This window comes from Bombus fervidus, chromosome 8, assembly GCF_041682495.2.
Source record: "Bombus fervidus isolate BK054 chromosome 8, iyBomFerv1, whole genome shotgun sequence".
Lineage (NCBI taxonomy): Eukaryota > Metazoa > Arthropoda > Insecta > Hymenoptera > Apidae > Bombus > Bombus fervidus.
Window position 1 is genome coordinate 13500697 of NC_091524.1, and position 16652 is coordinate 13517348.

The window sequence follows — 16652 nt, forward strand, 5'->3', positions numbered from 1 at the left end:
CATGCTAGTTTGGAAAATACGTCGGTGATGAACATAAATTCATTTATTCCCGCGAAACATGGGTGTCTGAAAATGTTTTTTGCTGATGTTTGACAGTTTGTTTTATGGAGACAGGTAACAAAAAAATGTTTCGTAATTATGCAGCTGAAAAATGCTTTATCACGGAATCATGGTTGTAGCAGGAGCCGTAAGACAGAAAGTCGTTCAATTTTTTCGTCGTTTCTCATTTTTGTATGACATGATACACGTTCATGTTCGAAAGAAACATTCGATTCGCATGGAAAGTTCGTAATTAATACGTTATTTTTCATTCGAGGAAAATAAGTACTTCGCGAAATTTACTTCTCTGCGTAAATTTTACTTTCCACTGGGATATTTTGTGTTTTAATTAAGCCTCGTTGTTGACAAATATTTCTGTAATCGAATTAAAATTTTCATAAAGATACATTTTTAAGTAGCCATTTGTTTTTGACAGATGTCATACTGCTTGTCACGGTTGTCATATCAGCTAACTAATCGCTAAGGTAGAAATAGATATCTAAGACGATGAAAGCATACGAAAATAATCATTATACTTGGTGTTAATTACCGATTTATTTGCACGTTTGAAGGTTAATCGTTTAAGAAATGATTGCAAATAAATCGATGACTGAAAGATACGATTATCGTGCAAACGTAAAATAACTCGATGATACGAAGGACGTGTGCTGGATCGAAAACAGGATGACTTGAGAATTCGAAGAAAATAACAGATCTCTGTGCAATATGCGTGGATGCGTGTACGTGTGTTGCAATAATTCGTAACATTTTAAGTCCACTGAAATAAAACATTAGTAAAAATTATTCATGATTCTCCGTAAACGTAAAATCGACGAATCTATGAACAAACAAAGAATATACGCAAAGACAGTGCCTTTATTTCTGACATCGCTTGGATGATAATCGCTAAAAAAAATTACTTCAAACACAATACAACAGTTAGGCAACCTATTCGATCAAACGTCGCAGACTTCTACAGACAGCTATTATACAATGGCTCGAATCAACCTATCATCAAAATTAACGATAGCATCGACAAGTTGCATACTTCTGCCTGGCATAATGCATCTGAGTTTATCAGCAGCGCGAAGATTCCATCCTCGGCAAAAACTCGACAGGATCCAGTGAAAAGCGAACGATTCAGCTGCCAAAAGAACACGAGCCTTTAAGCAGATCGGTTTCCCCCGTGTTTTTCTTTATCTACGTCGCCAGATACCTCGTGTCACTTTTTTCCAAAGGAACGCGAAGCCATCCTATTGTCAAGGCAACCCTCGGCTCGTATCAATGCCGGAACTTCTCTTACACATCCTTCACCCGCGTTCGTTTTAATTCGTCCTGTCGAATCGTTCAGATACGCGAATCGTCCCTAATTGTTTTCGACCAATACGTACACATAAATGCACGTATATACACGTACGAGGTATATACGTTCGAAGAGAGAATATTTATCGGGAAGCAGCGGAGCAGCGGAGCAGCGGGTGGCGCGCAACCGTGCGTGTTTCCGATCAATTAACAATCTGTCGGCAAACCCGGGCTGGTTCGAGCCGCCGGTAATCCGGCAGAAAATCTGAGCCTGCGAACAATGAAGTCTCAGCTCGGACTATGAAAATAACGGGCGTGTTTCGTCGGGGCTTAATTCATCAACGATATTCCCGCTGCTTCGGTTCGAGTCCTACGGAGCGACGACGAAACGTGTACGTTGTACAGGATGTTTCAGCTGGAACAGGATCACGCGTTTGGCGTATAATAAGATACGATTGAGTTTTAAATTGAATTTATTTTAGGAGAATTAGGTAGATGTTTGTAGAATATACGGAGACGTGCCACGCCAAATCGTTGGAAATTTTGAACGGTTTTGCATATTTAATTGAAAGTATGCGATATATTGACGTGTTTCTAGCGTGACTGTTCGTCTATTGTCTTCGTGTACATATAATTATTATTTTATTATCGTGTCGTATTGTGTGTCCTATCGTATAATAAGCAGGATCAAGCAGGTATTGTTCCATTTGTATCTGCATAGAAAATCTCTTCGAAATACCAATAGAAAAAACAAACGTTGGCCGGGGCATTTAGTGAATCGGTCTGGCGTATTTTGAAAACTGGGAAAATTGAAGTCTCCTCAACCCCTCTCTAGCAGCGGAGCAATGGCACGCGAAGAAAAGAAACGCCGCTGAATTACTCTCAATGGCGGTGTTTAATGGGTGAAACGATTAATTTCCGCGCGCGAAAACGATTCGCTTATTGAATTTGCTCGACTGACTTTGCGTTTAATGGACTCGGATTGAGCATGGAAGAAAACCCGAGAGCGTAGGATAATTCTTCAGAAATGCCCGGCCGAATCGACAATTAGCGGCCGATATTTTCCACCTTTTTTCTGATTGCGTCGCTTCCAGCCGAGTTGCCTACGAAAATTCGCGCCGGAATGCGTCGCGATCACGAGAAATCTCGAGAATCCGGCTGAATGTAACGTTCATACTATAACTACACGATTCTCTTTTTAAAACTGACAAGTTTAGATTTGCATAATGCATGAATTAATGTCATCTGAGTTTAAGCATTATCATTGACATTTTTCTTTTAGAAAAAAAAAAAAAAAAAAAACAGATACATTTCAAACATTTATGGTTGTAATAAAATAATTCTGGAAAGATGGACTTTACTTTTAAAAACATCTCAAAAAATACTTTGGACGTATCGGGTATCAGATTTGTCAATTTATGCAGGGAACGAATCTTTCCGGATATATCAATTATTCTCTTTGCGTGTTAATTGTATTAAAATTGTGTATTAAAATTTCGAAGCAACGCGTTACTGTAATAATAAAGGACACCTTTTTGCTCCATCCTTGCACAAGTACATTAAACTTGTTTGTCTCTCGTACTCGAAATACAGTGCGTTCGTTCGGGTCAGCAGTAATATCTTTCTTTTATTTAAAAAAGACGTATTACCTCTTTGCAGTTTCAAATTGAAAACTAAATCAACATTATTCTCTGCGCCGTCATCTTTTCACCGTAATCACATTATTCGAAAGAATAGGTCACGCAACTTTCGACTACGAAACTACCACTTCTATACCAAAGTAGCTGATCGTAATAGCAGAGTTGGAAATCAATTTGAAAATGAAGTTATACAGAGATTACAGGACGCTTGTTGCAAACATACAGTTAGCGAAACACCGTTACACAGGGTAAGTGTTAATTTTAATCGTAGAATTATCACTAACGATAGTCTCGCTAAATATAGTGGCTCGTTAATCTAGCGAATAACTGGCTGTTCCAATACTTTGGCGATCTTTGAGAAGTATACACGTATACGTAACAAGGAATGTCCAGGAATGTTTTGTCAATCATTGTAAAAACACATGTAATTGACGTAAGCTTTTCAAGAAAGAAATCCTCGTATAGCCGAGTGTAGCCGTATAGAGCTACGTACGTACGCTGCTCAAAGACCAAAGGATCGTACCCAGCGTCGCGATCAATTTACAGTTTTCAAGTTGGCGTACACCCTCTGGCAATAGCAGATCGCTCACAGGATCGAACCGACGCCGTTTACGATTGTAATTCTAATCAAGGTTTACGCTTCGCCCTTAATTACCATTCTCGATGGGTGGATGCAAATTGAGCGACGCGAGGCCCCAAAGTTTTCCATGGGTACCGTGAGAGAAACTGCAGGAGCTGTTGGTGCGGCCGTAGCTGAAACACAGGACACCATAGGAATGTACGACGAGAATATAACGTCCGTCGAGGTATTTTGAATCTTGGCCCGAGGCACTTTCGGATCGTTAATCGGACAGTTTTCGAATATCTCGCTTAGACGGTATTCACTTTACCAGCCGTCCACGATACACGTACTTACTCGCTCGACCAAGCTCTGTGTACCCAATATGATATTAATTACACGAACTCTAATGGAAAACAAAACTTTGACAATGATCGACGATCGTCGATCTTCATTCTGTTGCAATTGTTCCCTTCTTCTTACTTTTTCCCGTATTTTGCGACTGAGAAGAAACATAAAGCGAATAAACGAAATCGTTGCACAGCTATTTAACGTAAAGTGACCTTTTTAACGTAGCTTTCTTGCGAATGCTTCTCACAGCTTCGGTATAATAATCGAACGACGTTCCTAATGTTCTTAATCTATCGAGATATTCTTTTTCAGCTAATTTACGTTTCTGCATTCTGTCCTCCAACTTCTGTCGTGAGTATGAAAGGAAAAATTTGTTTAATTTTAGAAATTGTATCAGTTGGAGTTGCCGAGAAACTGAGGAATACGCAGTACTATAACAAACGACATTTTTCAAACCATCTGGTTCATACTCGGTAAACTGTTTTCGATTATTATATATTTTTATCAATTTTTACATCTTCGTAGTCGATAGCGAATAAAAGCTGACGTACCACTAGCAAAGTTATAACATAAAATAATACGTACATTTTAAATATTAAAACTAAGAAAAGTTGAATAAAATGCCATGTTAAATCAAGTTTCACATGGCAATTTTTTCCTTATATCAAATCTGATTATTTAGCTACATAAAATTAAGAAAGCAATCTGCAAAATTAATTAAGAAATCGCGAGAAAACGAGATTAAATCGAGGCGAAATCGTATCGAGACGATTGCTCGAGTCTTCAAGAATTGACGACTATTTAAATAATTATAACCAAACTAAACGGAGCTCTGTGGTGGTTAATCGAATAAAAAATGATATTTTCGGTTACGGTTGATCGAATTTCGACAGATTGGTTAAATCGAAGTTCGATGCAACGTTTCGCGATTAAATTCTCCAAAGGAACGATCGGTAATTTTCAGAAAGAGACGTTCGCCTCGCAATCGATGCTAATTACGCGCTCTGCCGAGCAAACAAGGACGAGTTTGCAATTTTTATGGGCTAATGTCTGAGCGATCGCGGGATTTCGACCTGGGCCGTTGCCGTTTCCAGAAAACGGATATGCACTGATCGATGCGTGCGCCATTACGAGCCGGTTAATTGAAATTCTAATTAATGCTCGCGGCCTCATTGTTGTTCTACGCGCGCATCACACGCGGCATAAACTCAGTGATACGCTCGGAAGATTTTATTGGAACGATCCACAAATCTGGAAATAATTAAACTTTTAAAGCGGTGCCGTCAAATGGCGCACGTTCGTCCAACGAAATGGTAGAGTCGTTGCGGTGACCACTTTAGGTCGTCGATCCATGTTGCAACGTGTACGTCTATTTTACGATACTGTGATTAAGTGTTCGAACGTGCTTACTGGTTAGAAATAACTGGACATTTATCAATCTTCGATAGACTCGGCTATTCTTTCGTACATTTAAAGCAACTACGTACGATATAATGGTTCGAAAGAAGCAAACAGAGGACGTAAACGTTTTATATCTACGTCATATTCATATTTTTCTCTGCAACATGCTTTGACCAAATTTCACGTTTCTTTCTCGACGAGATCAAATTTTTGTGTAAAAGTATATTTACATGTTTTAGTATAGTACATATATGTATATAATAAAAAAGTGTTTTTTTTTGTTTTTTATCGAATCATATATATTTTAGCAACAATTGATATTGATAATTTAGTGTTTCAGTTTGGCCACGCATTTCAAAATTTTGCATAATTTCCTATCTTGTTATGGAACAATAATGATATAACGCTGAGAACAATGAGAAAGTAAAGCACTTGTAAAACACATGCAGATATTATTTCCGCTTTAATTTCAGTACGCTTATTGTAATTTCAGCAGCATATTAAATATACTAATTAATTATTCGGAACCAGAATGAAACGAGGAGAATAAAACCGTGACCATTTAAATCATCAACTATCAGTTAGGTCTGTTTCACTTTTTTCAATTTATCAAGCTTCATTATCTGGGTATAACACTTGATTTAGAATTTCTTCATCGCGCATCTAATTTTCCGCCTCTTGATTTCTTTTCTTTAAACACGATCGTTACAACTATTTGTTCTTTTTCCTTTGAAATACCAAGATAATTCATCCAGTAAATTACTAAACGTCGGTTAATCGAATTACGTTAAGAAAATTATTTCCATATACGAAATTATTTTACTTCGATTAATTTCGAAATACGTACAGATTAAAGAAAAACTTTAATAGATAACAGAACTATTTATCTATAACTATTGATCTATAAGTCTACAAATTTCTTATTAAATCATAATTCAACGTTGAGAAAATTCTATGAAATTTATTCAAAATCCATGCCACTACTGATACTAATAAAAGATTTCTGTTTTGTATCACGTTGAATCACTATCGTTATCGATCTTCAATCCATATAAATTTCGACGTTATCTTTAACTTACAACGAATACGAACTAACCAATACGATTAGAAATGGTATATAAGCTTTTTATTTCGAGCCAAATAAACTTCTACTTTTGTAGCACGCTGTAGCTATAGCCCCATCGCGGACGTAAGTCCTTCCTATTCTCGTGACACTAATGGCGAGGCCAGTTCGAGCAGATAGGATCTTCTTTGGTTCTTCCTCGCTTCTTCGGCGGGCTGCGTGACAGCGCACCGACTCACGCACTCACGCGTGCACGCACGAATCGTTACGACGAAGCTAGCGTTTCGCTTTTTCCTTTGGAACATGATCGTTTGATCCTTCCGCTCTTCTGGATCCTTGGAAATCTTGCACGACAGATATTTTAACTTATATACCTCCAGTTAACCTGCTGCATTTTAGAAATATTTTGGTCCCATTTTCGTGTTAATTTCGCGATTGTCTTGTCGTGATGCAAATTCATAATTTCATCGATTATAAGGAAATTATGGCGTATGCTGTGCGTGGCAATTCTTGCGTTGCGTTTTCTTTGCCTACTTTTTATTCCGAACTACCTAAACATCATGATTTTGGCTATTAATTCATTCAAGTATTTCAAGGATACGACGTTTAGAAAATTTGTTGGATTTTTAGAATAATTTATTAGACGTTTTAGAATGATTACGAACGCTATAAAAGCTAGCATGGCGAAGTTGAGCACGTTTATCTCGTGTTACGAGTTGTTAATCGTGCGTCATTTGTGCTTTAATTATTTTATTGCCAATAATTGTTTCCCGTGCCTAAAATCTTTCAGAAAGAGTAAGTTTTAAATTACTTGTTACGGATTCTTTCTATTGGAAGAAGGATATAGGACCAAGTTTAGTCTTCCAAATTTTTACGAAATGATGCGTTACAATGGAAATACTAGGAAAGGATTTCTCGCTTCGTCTTCTTTTAATATGCAACTCAATATGGTAGATTTAAAGTGGCAAGATGCGATTTTCTAATTGTCAAAATATTGATCATGCTGTTGCTTTGTCTTTGCAAGATCTCATCGAATTATTATTCATTTTTATAAAGCTTCATACGTAGTAACCTAGTAATTGTTCGCTTCTCAACTATATCGTATCGAAGCTGCTCTTTCAAACCACTCGATAACGTTGCAATCAGAAAGTCAACAAACGCGATCGTGTCGCATTTTCTCCGTGTGCTTTTTATATATTTCAATACTTTGACACTTTGATCAAATGTTAAAAAACTTTTAGAATACCGAAACTGCTGAATGCGTATTCAAAAATTCTCGTCGAACACGTACGAGTAAAAAAAATACTCGAAGCGGAGAATTTTTCCGCAGAAGCGAGCCAAAAGAAAGAAACAAAAGAAGAAAATAAAATCGTGGATCAACCAGTTTCCCTTTAATCCTCTATCCAGCCGATTTCTTCTGTTGTCACTCTTCCCTTTCCCAACCAAAAAAAAAAAAAAAAAAAAAAAAAAACAGGAAAAAGAAGAAAAAGAGAAGAGCGAAAGAAAAAAGGAATTCGGAAAGGGAAATCCTGCATCAACCAGTTTCCCTTTTAGTCCTCGATCCAGCCGACTTCTTCGATCGTCGACCAATCATCGAAAACGTTCTCGATACCGTTCGCGCTTGTTTCGTTGGCGTTTGAAACGCGAGAGGTTTTCGATCGGCAGACAAGAGAATTAAACGTAACGGGCTGAGAGTAATAAATCAAAATAAGCAGATGGGAAATCCTGGGATGTGTCATCTCGTTGTAAACGATGTCCATTCGGTGTTACGTTTCTAGTTTATTGCCGGTGGAGCGCGCCGGTCCGGCCCGGTAATAAAATATGGCGCGACGGACAGCGAGAAAATATTTCCCTGGATATTGGCGGAAAATATTAAACGTTACAATGAAACTTGTTAAGAGATGGACGCGGTATGCTCGATTAAGGCTGATCCGATTTCGGCTTCTCCTGTCGGACGATTATTCGCTTGGATAAAACCATTCGATCTAACACGCCGTACGGAGGGATTCGACTACGAGCGACAATATAGAAATCGGTGATCTGCACTGTCTAATCGGCTTTTCCTTTTTCCTTTTTTCCGTCCTTCCTCCTGGTTCCTACTTTTTTTCTCCTACTCCTTCTTTTTTTTTTTCGTTCTCCTTCGATCCGAACCATACGTTGGGAAACTACGAACGTTTAACGCGTTTGCTGCGGACGTCTTCGATAAACTTACATTTCTTACAAAGACATGGATAGAATTTAAAACAGAGATTCGTCTTACTTATTAGACGTTAAAACGAATAATCTACTTTGGATATTTTTTACATCTACGTGCCTTTGTTTCTGCAACTCTTTTTCAGAACGTCGTTTACCATTCGTTCGAGTGGTCTCGCCGATGCATTTCGAGATGCTGAAGCTCGTATAAAATAAATCTAATTCCTAGTTAATAACCTAATCGGCTATGATATTTGAAAATAATAAATTCCCCGAATTTGACGTAACTCAAATAGATAAATTGAGTGTTTGTTAATTAGTTAGAGGAAAAAGTTTGAAACGAAATAAATTTCATTCATACGGCTGCTATTTAGGTTTTGTTTTATTTTATGAAAAGTATCACACGTTTTAAACATATACCAAACGATATTATCTTCTTTTTTTCAAATATATAAATGATATTTTTTATAAAATACATGGCACGTTAGTTATGCCTGTGATCAAAAGATCTGATCGGTCAAGGACGTTTCTCCAACGGCGCTTTCAAGGATCCTATGAGGTCTACTTAGCAGAGTTTGCATATTTAATTACTCAACAGATCAAAGCGGTTGATTTAATGCGTTAGAGTTCTGAACTCTAAGCCACAAGAATTTGATCTTTGTCATTTTCCACACGGCACTGTGCCGTTGTCGCCCTTTTCTAACATATTCACTGCGCGAATAGATACGGTTTCACAAATCAGACCTAAAAACAAGTGCGTATTTCTATAATAAAATGTATTACGTGTGACGACGACTTCGATGTAGAAAATTATAAATCACGAAATATAGAATATACATCTCGCAATAATTAATTAATTTTTTTTAAAAAAAAAGCAAATATCTTGCTTTACATAATCTATAACTTAACTTACATATTTATGGCTATCTTATTGATATTTTAGTTATTTAAATACGTATTGCACATATACGCGTATAAAGAACGAATCGTCGATATTAGTTTTCTCAAAAAGTACATCTCGAACGAACAGACTGTATCTTACATTTTTGATTTATTTTCGCATAAGAACCTATCCGCTGTCCTTTCTCAGCTTTTACAATATTTCCGACCACGCTCTCTATGGAAAATATTATTTAAAATAATGTGGTACGGTATTTTTCCATCTTCCTCTGTTAAATATCTTACAACTTTGTCGTATAACGTGGATATTATGTTATGGCTTTACACGCGTGTATACGTACGTAGCAAGTACGAACGCTTCGAGACGGTTAGGTTACGTGCGCCTCTCGCCAACAGCCATTCGAATCCACTCGAGGGGATCGAGATTTTACGACTGCGTGCATCCCGGATAGATCTTTTTGTGCGTAACTTCCACTCGGCGGGCACACGCAAAAGCCACGCGGAATCCTCTATAAAACGTGCTCGTGTCCGTGCTTGCGCGACGACGAACACCGTGCTCCGCACGAAACGATCTTTTATTACGATCGCTGTTAATAATCCACTGAGCAATACTTTGTCAACGAGAATAATTTGTTGCTCGGATTTTGGTGAAAATCAAATTGGAAAACTTCGTTTCGCCAGAACGAATTGAAATGGCACGTCGATGCGATTTATGTTTGCAAATATCGTTGCCTTCTTGCGGCTAAGTAGCTTCGATAATGTCGTCGATTAATTTTTAGAATCGTAAAATTTATGGCTTTAGTAACCTTGCGAGTCTCTTTTCTTTTAGATAATCTTATTATATCGTTTTGTATAATCGTACTTTTTGATAATAGCACGTCGATGCGATTTATGTTTGCAAATATCGTTGTCTTCTTGCGGCTAAGTAGCTTCGATAATGTCGTCGATTAATTTTTAGAATCGTAAAATTTATGGCTCTAGTAACCTCGCGACTCTCTTTTCTTTTAGATAATCTTGTTACATCGCTTTGTATAATCGTACTTTTTGATAATGGCACGTCGATGCGATTTATGTTTGCAAATATCGTTGCCTTCTTGCGGCTAAGTAGCTTCAATAATGTCGTCGATAATTTTTAGAATCGTAAAATTTATGGCTTTAGTAACCTCGCGAGTCTCTTTTCTTTTAGATAATCTTGTTACATCGCTTTGTATAATCGTACTTTTTGATACTGACACGTCGTTCGAACAATTGTCGTTTACGATTCTCTTATCCTTTTTTAATATATTCCTTGTTACGTGTTAAAATGTGACCACTCCACCTCTACGATTGCATCTTTTTTTCTCACCAAGAAATTTCTTCGTTTTAGATGATATTGTTTCTACACGCTGTCCGTTGTTTCCGTTGCATTTTTAATTGCAATTTTATATATTTATAATATTTTTAATTTGCAATTTCAGCTAAATGCGCAAAAGTAAAAATGCGATAGTTGCATCGATAGAGCATACTACTTGCGTTTAAATAATTGAAGCGGTAGAACATGTGTCGACCATAGTGTTAACCATACCGACTCTTGTGCCATTCAGAATTGATATTTACATTAAATTTTTCTAGAATGATGTGCATACGAGCAATGTGCCGATATTAACAACCAAACCGATTTGTTTATTGAAATTTGTATAAAACTGGAATCAAATCTTCTTAAGGCGACGAACTGTAACTCTTGCGGGATAAATTTTCTCGTTAACAGCGTGACGCATCGTGAATTTTCCAGTAGTTTCTCATTTCGAATCTCGAGAATCGTATCTGGAAGATAAAAAATATCGCACGCAGAGTAATTTCCACCGATACGCAAAAATGTATTTTCATCCGCGACCGCTTTCTTCCATCTCGACGAGTGTCTTAAAATGTCTATAAATGGAAATCTTATCCATTTCGCGTATATAGATCGTCTGAAGTCGCATGTAAGCAGGCGCTTCATCGTGTGCATGCACTCGATCACCCGCATTTCCTTTTCTTTCGCCGTATCAAAGGAATCAGAAAGTTTTACGACACAGCTCCGTCGGAGGATATTTTATATTGCATCCAGATTTCTCAAGAAAACGTCGACGAATCAGAACCGCTAACCTACTTACGTCACCACTATTTCCCCGGGAAGTGGAGTTAATTTATTGTATTAAAAATCAATATTTCGCTTCGTCAAAATTTTTACGCGTTTCTTCCTTCGCCTATTTTTAATATTGCATTCGTTATAGGATATTACGGTTAACATAATTTATATGTATGTATATGGATACAGAATCTGTTTAGTTTTTTACTTTCTGCAAGAAATATCTCGATGGACTAAACGTAATTTTTTATCTTCGATTAGACTCGGAATTCAGCGTATTGCAAATAGGCTCGAATCGTTAAATGAAATAAAAGGAGATATTTTTAATTGGAAGATTGAACTTCAGGAGGTGTCCTGAATTACAATGTTCTAAAACAGCGTCCTTTTGTGATTTTTTTTAGAAAGGAAAGAAAGAAACGGAGTCGTTGAATTTTGAGGTATGGTTTTATATATATATTTAACGAATACAAAAGAATGTTTTTAAAGTAAAAAAAAAAAAAAATAAAAAATATAACAGATTTCTAAGCCTATTTCATGGGCTGCAGTTTTCAATCGGCGTGAAAGATCCACCTCGTAATTCTTGACTGAAACAAAAAACCAAAAAAGGATTAAATTATTATATATTTTTCCTCTCGATGAACTAAAAAAGTTCGTCAAAAAGTTTATTCAAACAATTGTTACATCACCTTAAAGTTTATTTTTTCTTTTTATAAAACACGTTTTTTCTTTAAACACGCCAAAATTTTTAATTTCACACTATTTTCTCCTTTTTGTTCAGTTCATCGAGAAGAAAAATATATAATAATTTAATCCTCTTTTGGTCTTTTGTTTCAGTCAAGAATTACGAGCTGAATCTTTCGCACCGATTGAAAACTGCAGCCCGTGAAATAGGCTTAGAAATCTGTTATAATTTTTTTTTTTTTTTTTACTTTAAAAAGAATTTTTTTTGTATTCGTTAAATGTATATAAAACCATATCTCAAAATTCAATAACTTCGTTTCTTTTTTTCCCTTCTAAAAAAAAAAAAATCACAAAAAGACGCTGTTTTAGAACATTCTAATTCAGGACACCCCCTTAAATAAGAAAAAACGTAATTTTCAAGTACATTTGGAGATTACAATAGCTTTTAAACTCAACAGTTTTAGGGTTTACTTAGTTTATTGTTCCGCGAATTTGCAAAGTGAAATTTAATTCGCTCGTGTAAAACCTTCGGTTAATTCTCGCGAGTAATCAACTGAAAAGATACTTACAGTAACAGAGTAAATTTAATAATATTTCTTTGGCTCATTTTTACTTATTAGGTTCTTAGCTGCTTCTTCATTTTGTTAATGGAGTATACTTTCTCAAGAAAGTATTAAAGTTGGTTAGCATTGGCGGTCGAATTGAACATTGCTTGCTTTATTACTCTGACTGAAATTTTGTTTGTCGTTTACGTTGCCCATATCGCAGGATAATATAGGTAACCAAGGATCGATTTTACTGAAATTAATTGGACTATGAAGTTCAATTGTTTCGGTTTTGGTCGAATGTGGACATATCGTACGTAATGGTCGCGAGTGATTGAAATTCTGGTTTAACGTCCTTGTTCAAGCATGCGTTTTTTTTTTAGAAGAGAAATTTATTTGCATCCTTCATTATTCGACAGAGTAATAATTGTTTCTACGGATGTTATCTCGAAATGTATATTTATTTTTTTTTTTTTTTTAATATTACGAAGTACTCGCAGGTTTTTGATAGCTCTCAAAAAATTTTATTAGTATTACAAATGTTTAGAATTCTATATTAAAGAATCACGATGATTTTTGATCTTCGAATATTATCTCTATGAATTATCTTATATAATCGAAAATATATATTGATTTATCTTCTACATTTTCTTTGTACAATATATAGACAAATATATTAGATTTTCTTTTCATCAACTTTCTTTCCATATAAATAAAAATATTAATCTTACTCGGCATAAACAAAAAATTAATAGAATCTGGGTATAATTCCTCTCCCGTATAAAACCTATAATCCTTATAAAAATATCATTCAGATAAAATCTGAATATCAAGGACAAAATCGTTATGCGTTTATTCGTTTTATTTATTGTTTCTTTTTTACTTTTTAAAGTGCTGGCGTTTGATATCGCGTAGGTAGGAAGCAGAAATTTGATATAAATTTATTTTCCGAACCCATCAATAAACGCCGGGAGTTTGGAAAAAAATTCGTGTCTATTGTGTCGAATCTTGCGCGTTTTGCACACTCGTATTCGCTTTTTTCGCACCATTTCATCCCTATATATTTTTTTTTAATTTTCCATATGCTATTGCTCTTCCAATATAGTGACATAAACCTCCATAGCACATCGATCTTATAATTTATAGTTTAACAATAATCCATATATTCCAATATCTTGTCAATTCCTTATAGACTAACGACAGACAAACAAATAAACAAATTCGCAATAAAAAATTGAAACGATTCACAAAATTGGCGACAACGATTCTTAGCACCGGAAACATAAAACAAATAGGCTATTAAATTATTTCTCCCTTTTCTTCTTTTTTTATTTGAAACTTCAATGAAGCTTTATTTTTACTATACGCGCATATAGACACTGAAGACGTACCTGTACGTATAATTTATATAATTTAATAAATGTACGCACTAATTAATCGGTGCATGCATCTGCATAATCTTTTAATAAAACTATATCCACCAAACCTCTACTAAATTTCAAATTTCCCCTAAATACATAAAAATCCAAGGTCGAATAGCGACAGAAAGCAAGAAAGTTTGGTACGTAATTAAATGATCGTGTAGCTGCTGCTAAACAGGAGCTACGGGTAGACGAATGACTGGAAAAGGAAGAAAAATAAGGAAGAGGAAGAGAATTAGAGGAAAAAGAAGGAATACTCTAAACAAGTAAAGGAATTGTGGACAGGAATGTAGACAAACGAGTATACGCGTCTGGGAAAGAAGACGCGCGAGATACGCGTGATTTATATACCGCGATATATTCGTAATGTCGAAGTAGCTGGCCAGAGTACACCTCCGATTATCCAAATTCCATCGTCGGGATGAGAAAACAATCCAACGTGTGTTAATAGCGTGCATTACGCGGCAGGATTTTTTTCTTAGCGAAAGAAATCGACTGTGTATTATATCGCGTAATGGACCGATTGCGGCTTCCGTGATCCTTTTTCGCCAATCTGCTATGAATCGGCGGATTTTATACTTCTCTGTCATGGCTTTTGGCTTTTTCCTGTTCCGGGGTGTGGAAGCGAAGCTGTTGGTTATCGTGGGCGAATTTGTCGAACGAGTGAAGACAAGAACGAGAAATTATTCTTATTAAATAATAATAGCAGATATATTTTTCACATACTTATTAAATTAATAATATCAAAAGCACGATAGTATAATTTTCCTTAGATAATTATGACCTTCGTTTAATATAATTTCATAGTTATTCGAACATGATTGATGATTCGTTTCGCAAATTCTTTCTCTGGCAATCAACGACCTAAGCCAAACCACCAAAAGAACCAACCATTACGGAACCGATCGTGTGTACGCGGATCTCTCATGCGATTATCATGCCCGATCGTTCTCCATCTGTTCACGGTTGTCCATCTTCTGGCGAAAGAGAAATTCCATTCTCGTGGCCGATCTGGCCGGTCGGATTTTTCAGTGCGTAGCGTCGCTCTCAGATGCAATCTCACGCAGAGGAAGTCGGCACGTGGTCACGCATCACCCGACCACCCTCGCGACTGTCATTATCTCTGCTGCTGCCGGAGAAATTCCCAGAGGTCGAGTAGAGTCGCGCGTGGAACGAAAACGAACGAGACGGAGGGTATATACGAACGGACGAAAAGGTTAGACCGAAATGAGAGAGAAGGACGAACGATGAGGAAGAGAAAGCTACGAGCTGGATGGACGGAGACGCGGAGGAAGACCAACAATAAGCGAAAACAGAAGAGCAGACGCAGAAAACGCAGAAAGAGATCACGGAGAGGCAGAGAAAGAGAGGTTACGAAGAAGCGAGTCGCCTCCTGGTGGTAATGACAGCCCCCCGAACGGACGCTTCTACCCACTGGGAAGAGCTGTTTGTTATTAAGATCGTTTTGGTTGTGTATAGTACGCCTCAGAAGCTAATAATTGCTGCTGAACCTAGGGAAATTAACACTGGAACCGTTGCACTCAAAATGACCAGTTTCAGATTCGTTTCTTTACCTTAACTTTTGATGAATTTCTTCTCTCTATTGTTCTCAAATTTTTCATCCGCCCAGCAACAAATATTTCTCGTAAGATAAGAGCGTTAAAGAGTGGCAAATCGTAACGATCGATTCATTTTTTCGCGTTTTAACGCGTCGATATTCGTTACACTCTACGAGGCGAGTACATTTTTTATCGTACATAATGTATTTTCCGATAGAAAGATAAAGACAAGTCGGTAATTTTTATTCAAACGTTTGATCCATGGTTGCGTTTCCGATCTCGTTGTTCTTCTTGCTACTTTATTCATATATCGAACAAGAAAACGTGTTTCCATATCTCTTTCGTAACAAAAATCTCATTTCCAGGATTCAAGCAGAAAAGCAAGTAAAACCTTGGCAAACGATGCTCGCCGAAAAGAAGCAAACGACGCATCGGTAAGAAAAACTTTCTTTGAGCGATTTTCCGTCTTCCTTTGCGCGACTTTGCTTCTCAAGAAAAATCAATCCGGCCAAAAGAATACTCCATCATACCGCAAACGATCTTTCGTCCAAGATGAGGAACAAAAGTTTTCTCGTAATTTTGCCAAATTGTGCGTTTGAGGAATCCATCGAACGTCGATGTTATTAAATTTCTCCGGCCGAAATAAAATATCGTAAGCGGCATTAACAAAAAATTAATTAGTGGCCCAGGCCAGGCAAACGTCATCATTACGCGCCATAGAATCCTGACGAAGTCAACGTTTCATTTAAATAATCGCCGAGCGAAACGCCCGAATAAGAAAATCATTCGTCCAGTCTGTGGGCTTCTGGGTATGAGATGGCCGCGTGAAATAAGTTTAATAACAACGGTCAGGGTTCTCAGTCACCAGAGGTGTTCGCAGTTGGACTGTCA

The 16652-nt window shown here is 36.8% G+C and overlaps 1 protein-coding gene and 1 long non-coding RNA gene across 6 annotated transcripts in view; one reads left to right on the plus strand and one right to left on the minus strand.

Annotated features, from left to right (window-relative positions):
• LOC139989699 (uncharacterized) overlaps window positions 1–16652 on the plus strand; it is a 112479-nt gene that overhangs the window by 51893 nt on the left and 43934 nt on the right. For 2 of the 3 annotated variants that reach the window (XM_074111860.1, XM_074111859.1), the window contains exon 3: window positions 16127–16195. The exons of the other annotated variant lie outside the window; for it this stretch is intronic. In XM_074111860.1, the coding sequence (XP_073967961.1) occupies window positions 16127–16195 (69 nt within the window). The remainder of the gene's footprint in view (window positions 1–16126; window positions 16196–16652) is intronic. 3 annotated transcript variants of the gene reach the window in all.
• The window catches only part of LOC139989700 (uncharacterized), a 185053-nt gene that overhangs the window by 41057 nt on the left and 127344 nt on the right, over window positions 1–16652 (minus strand). The window lies entirely within an intron of this gene.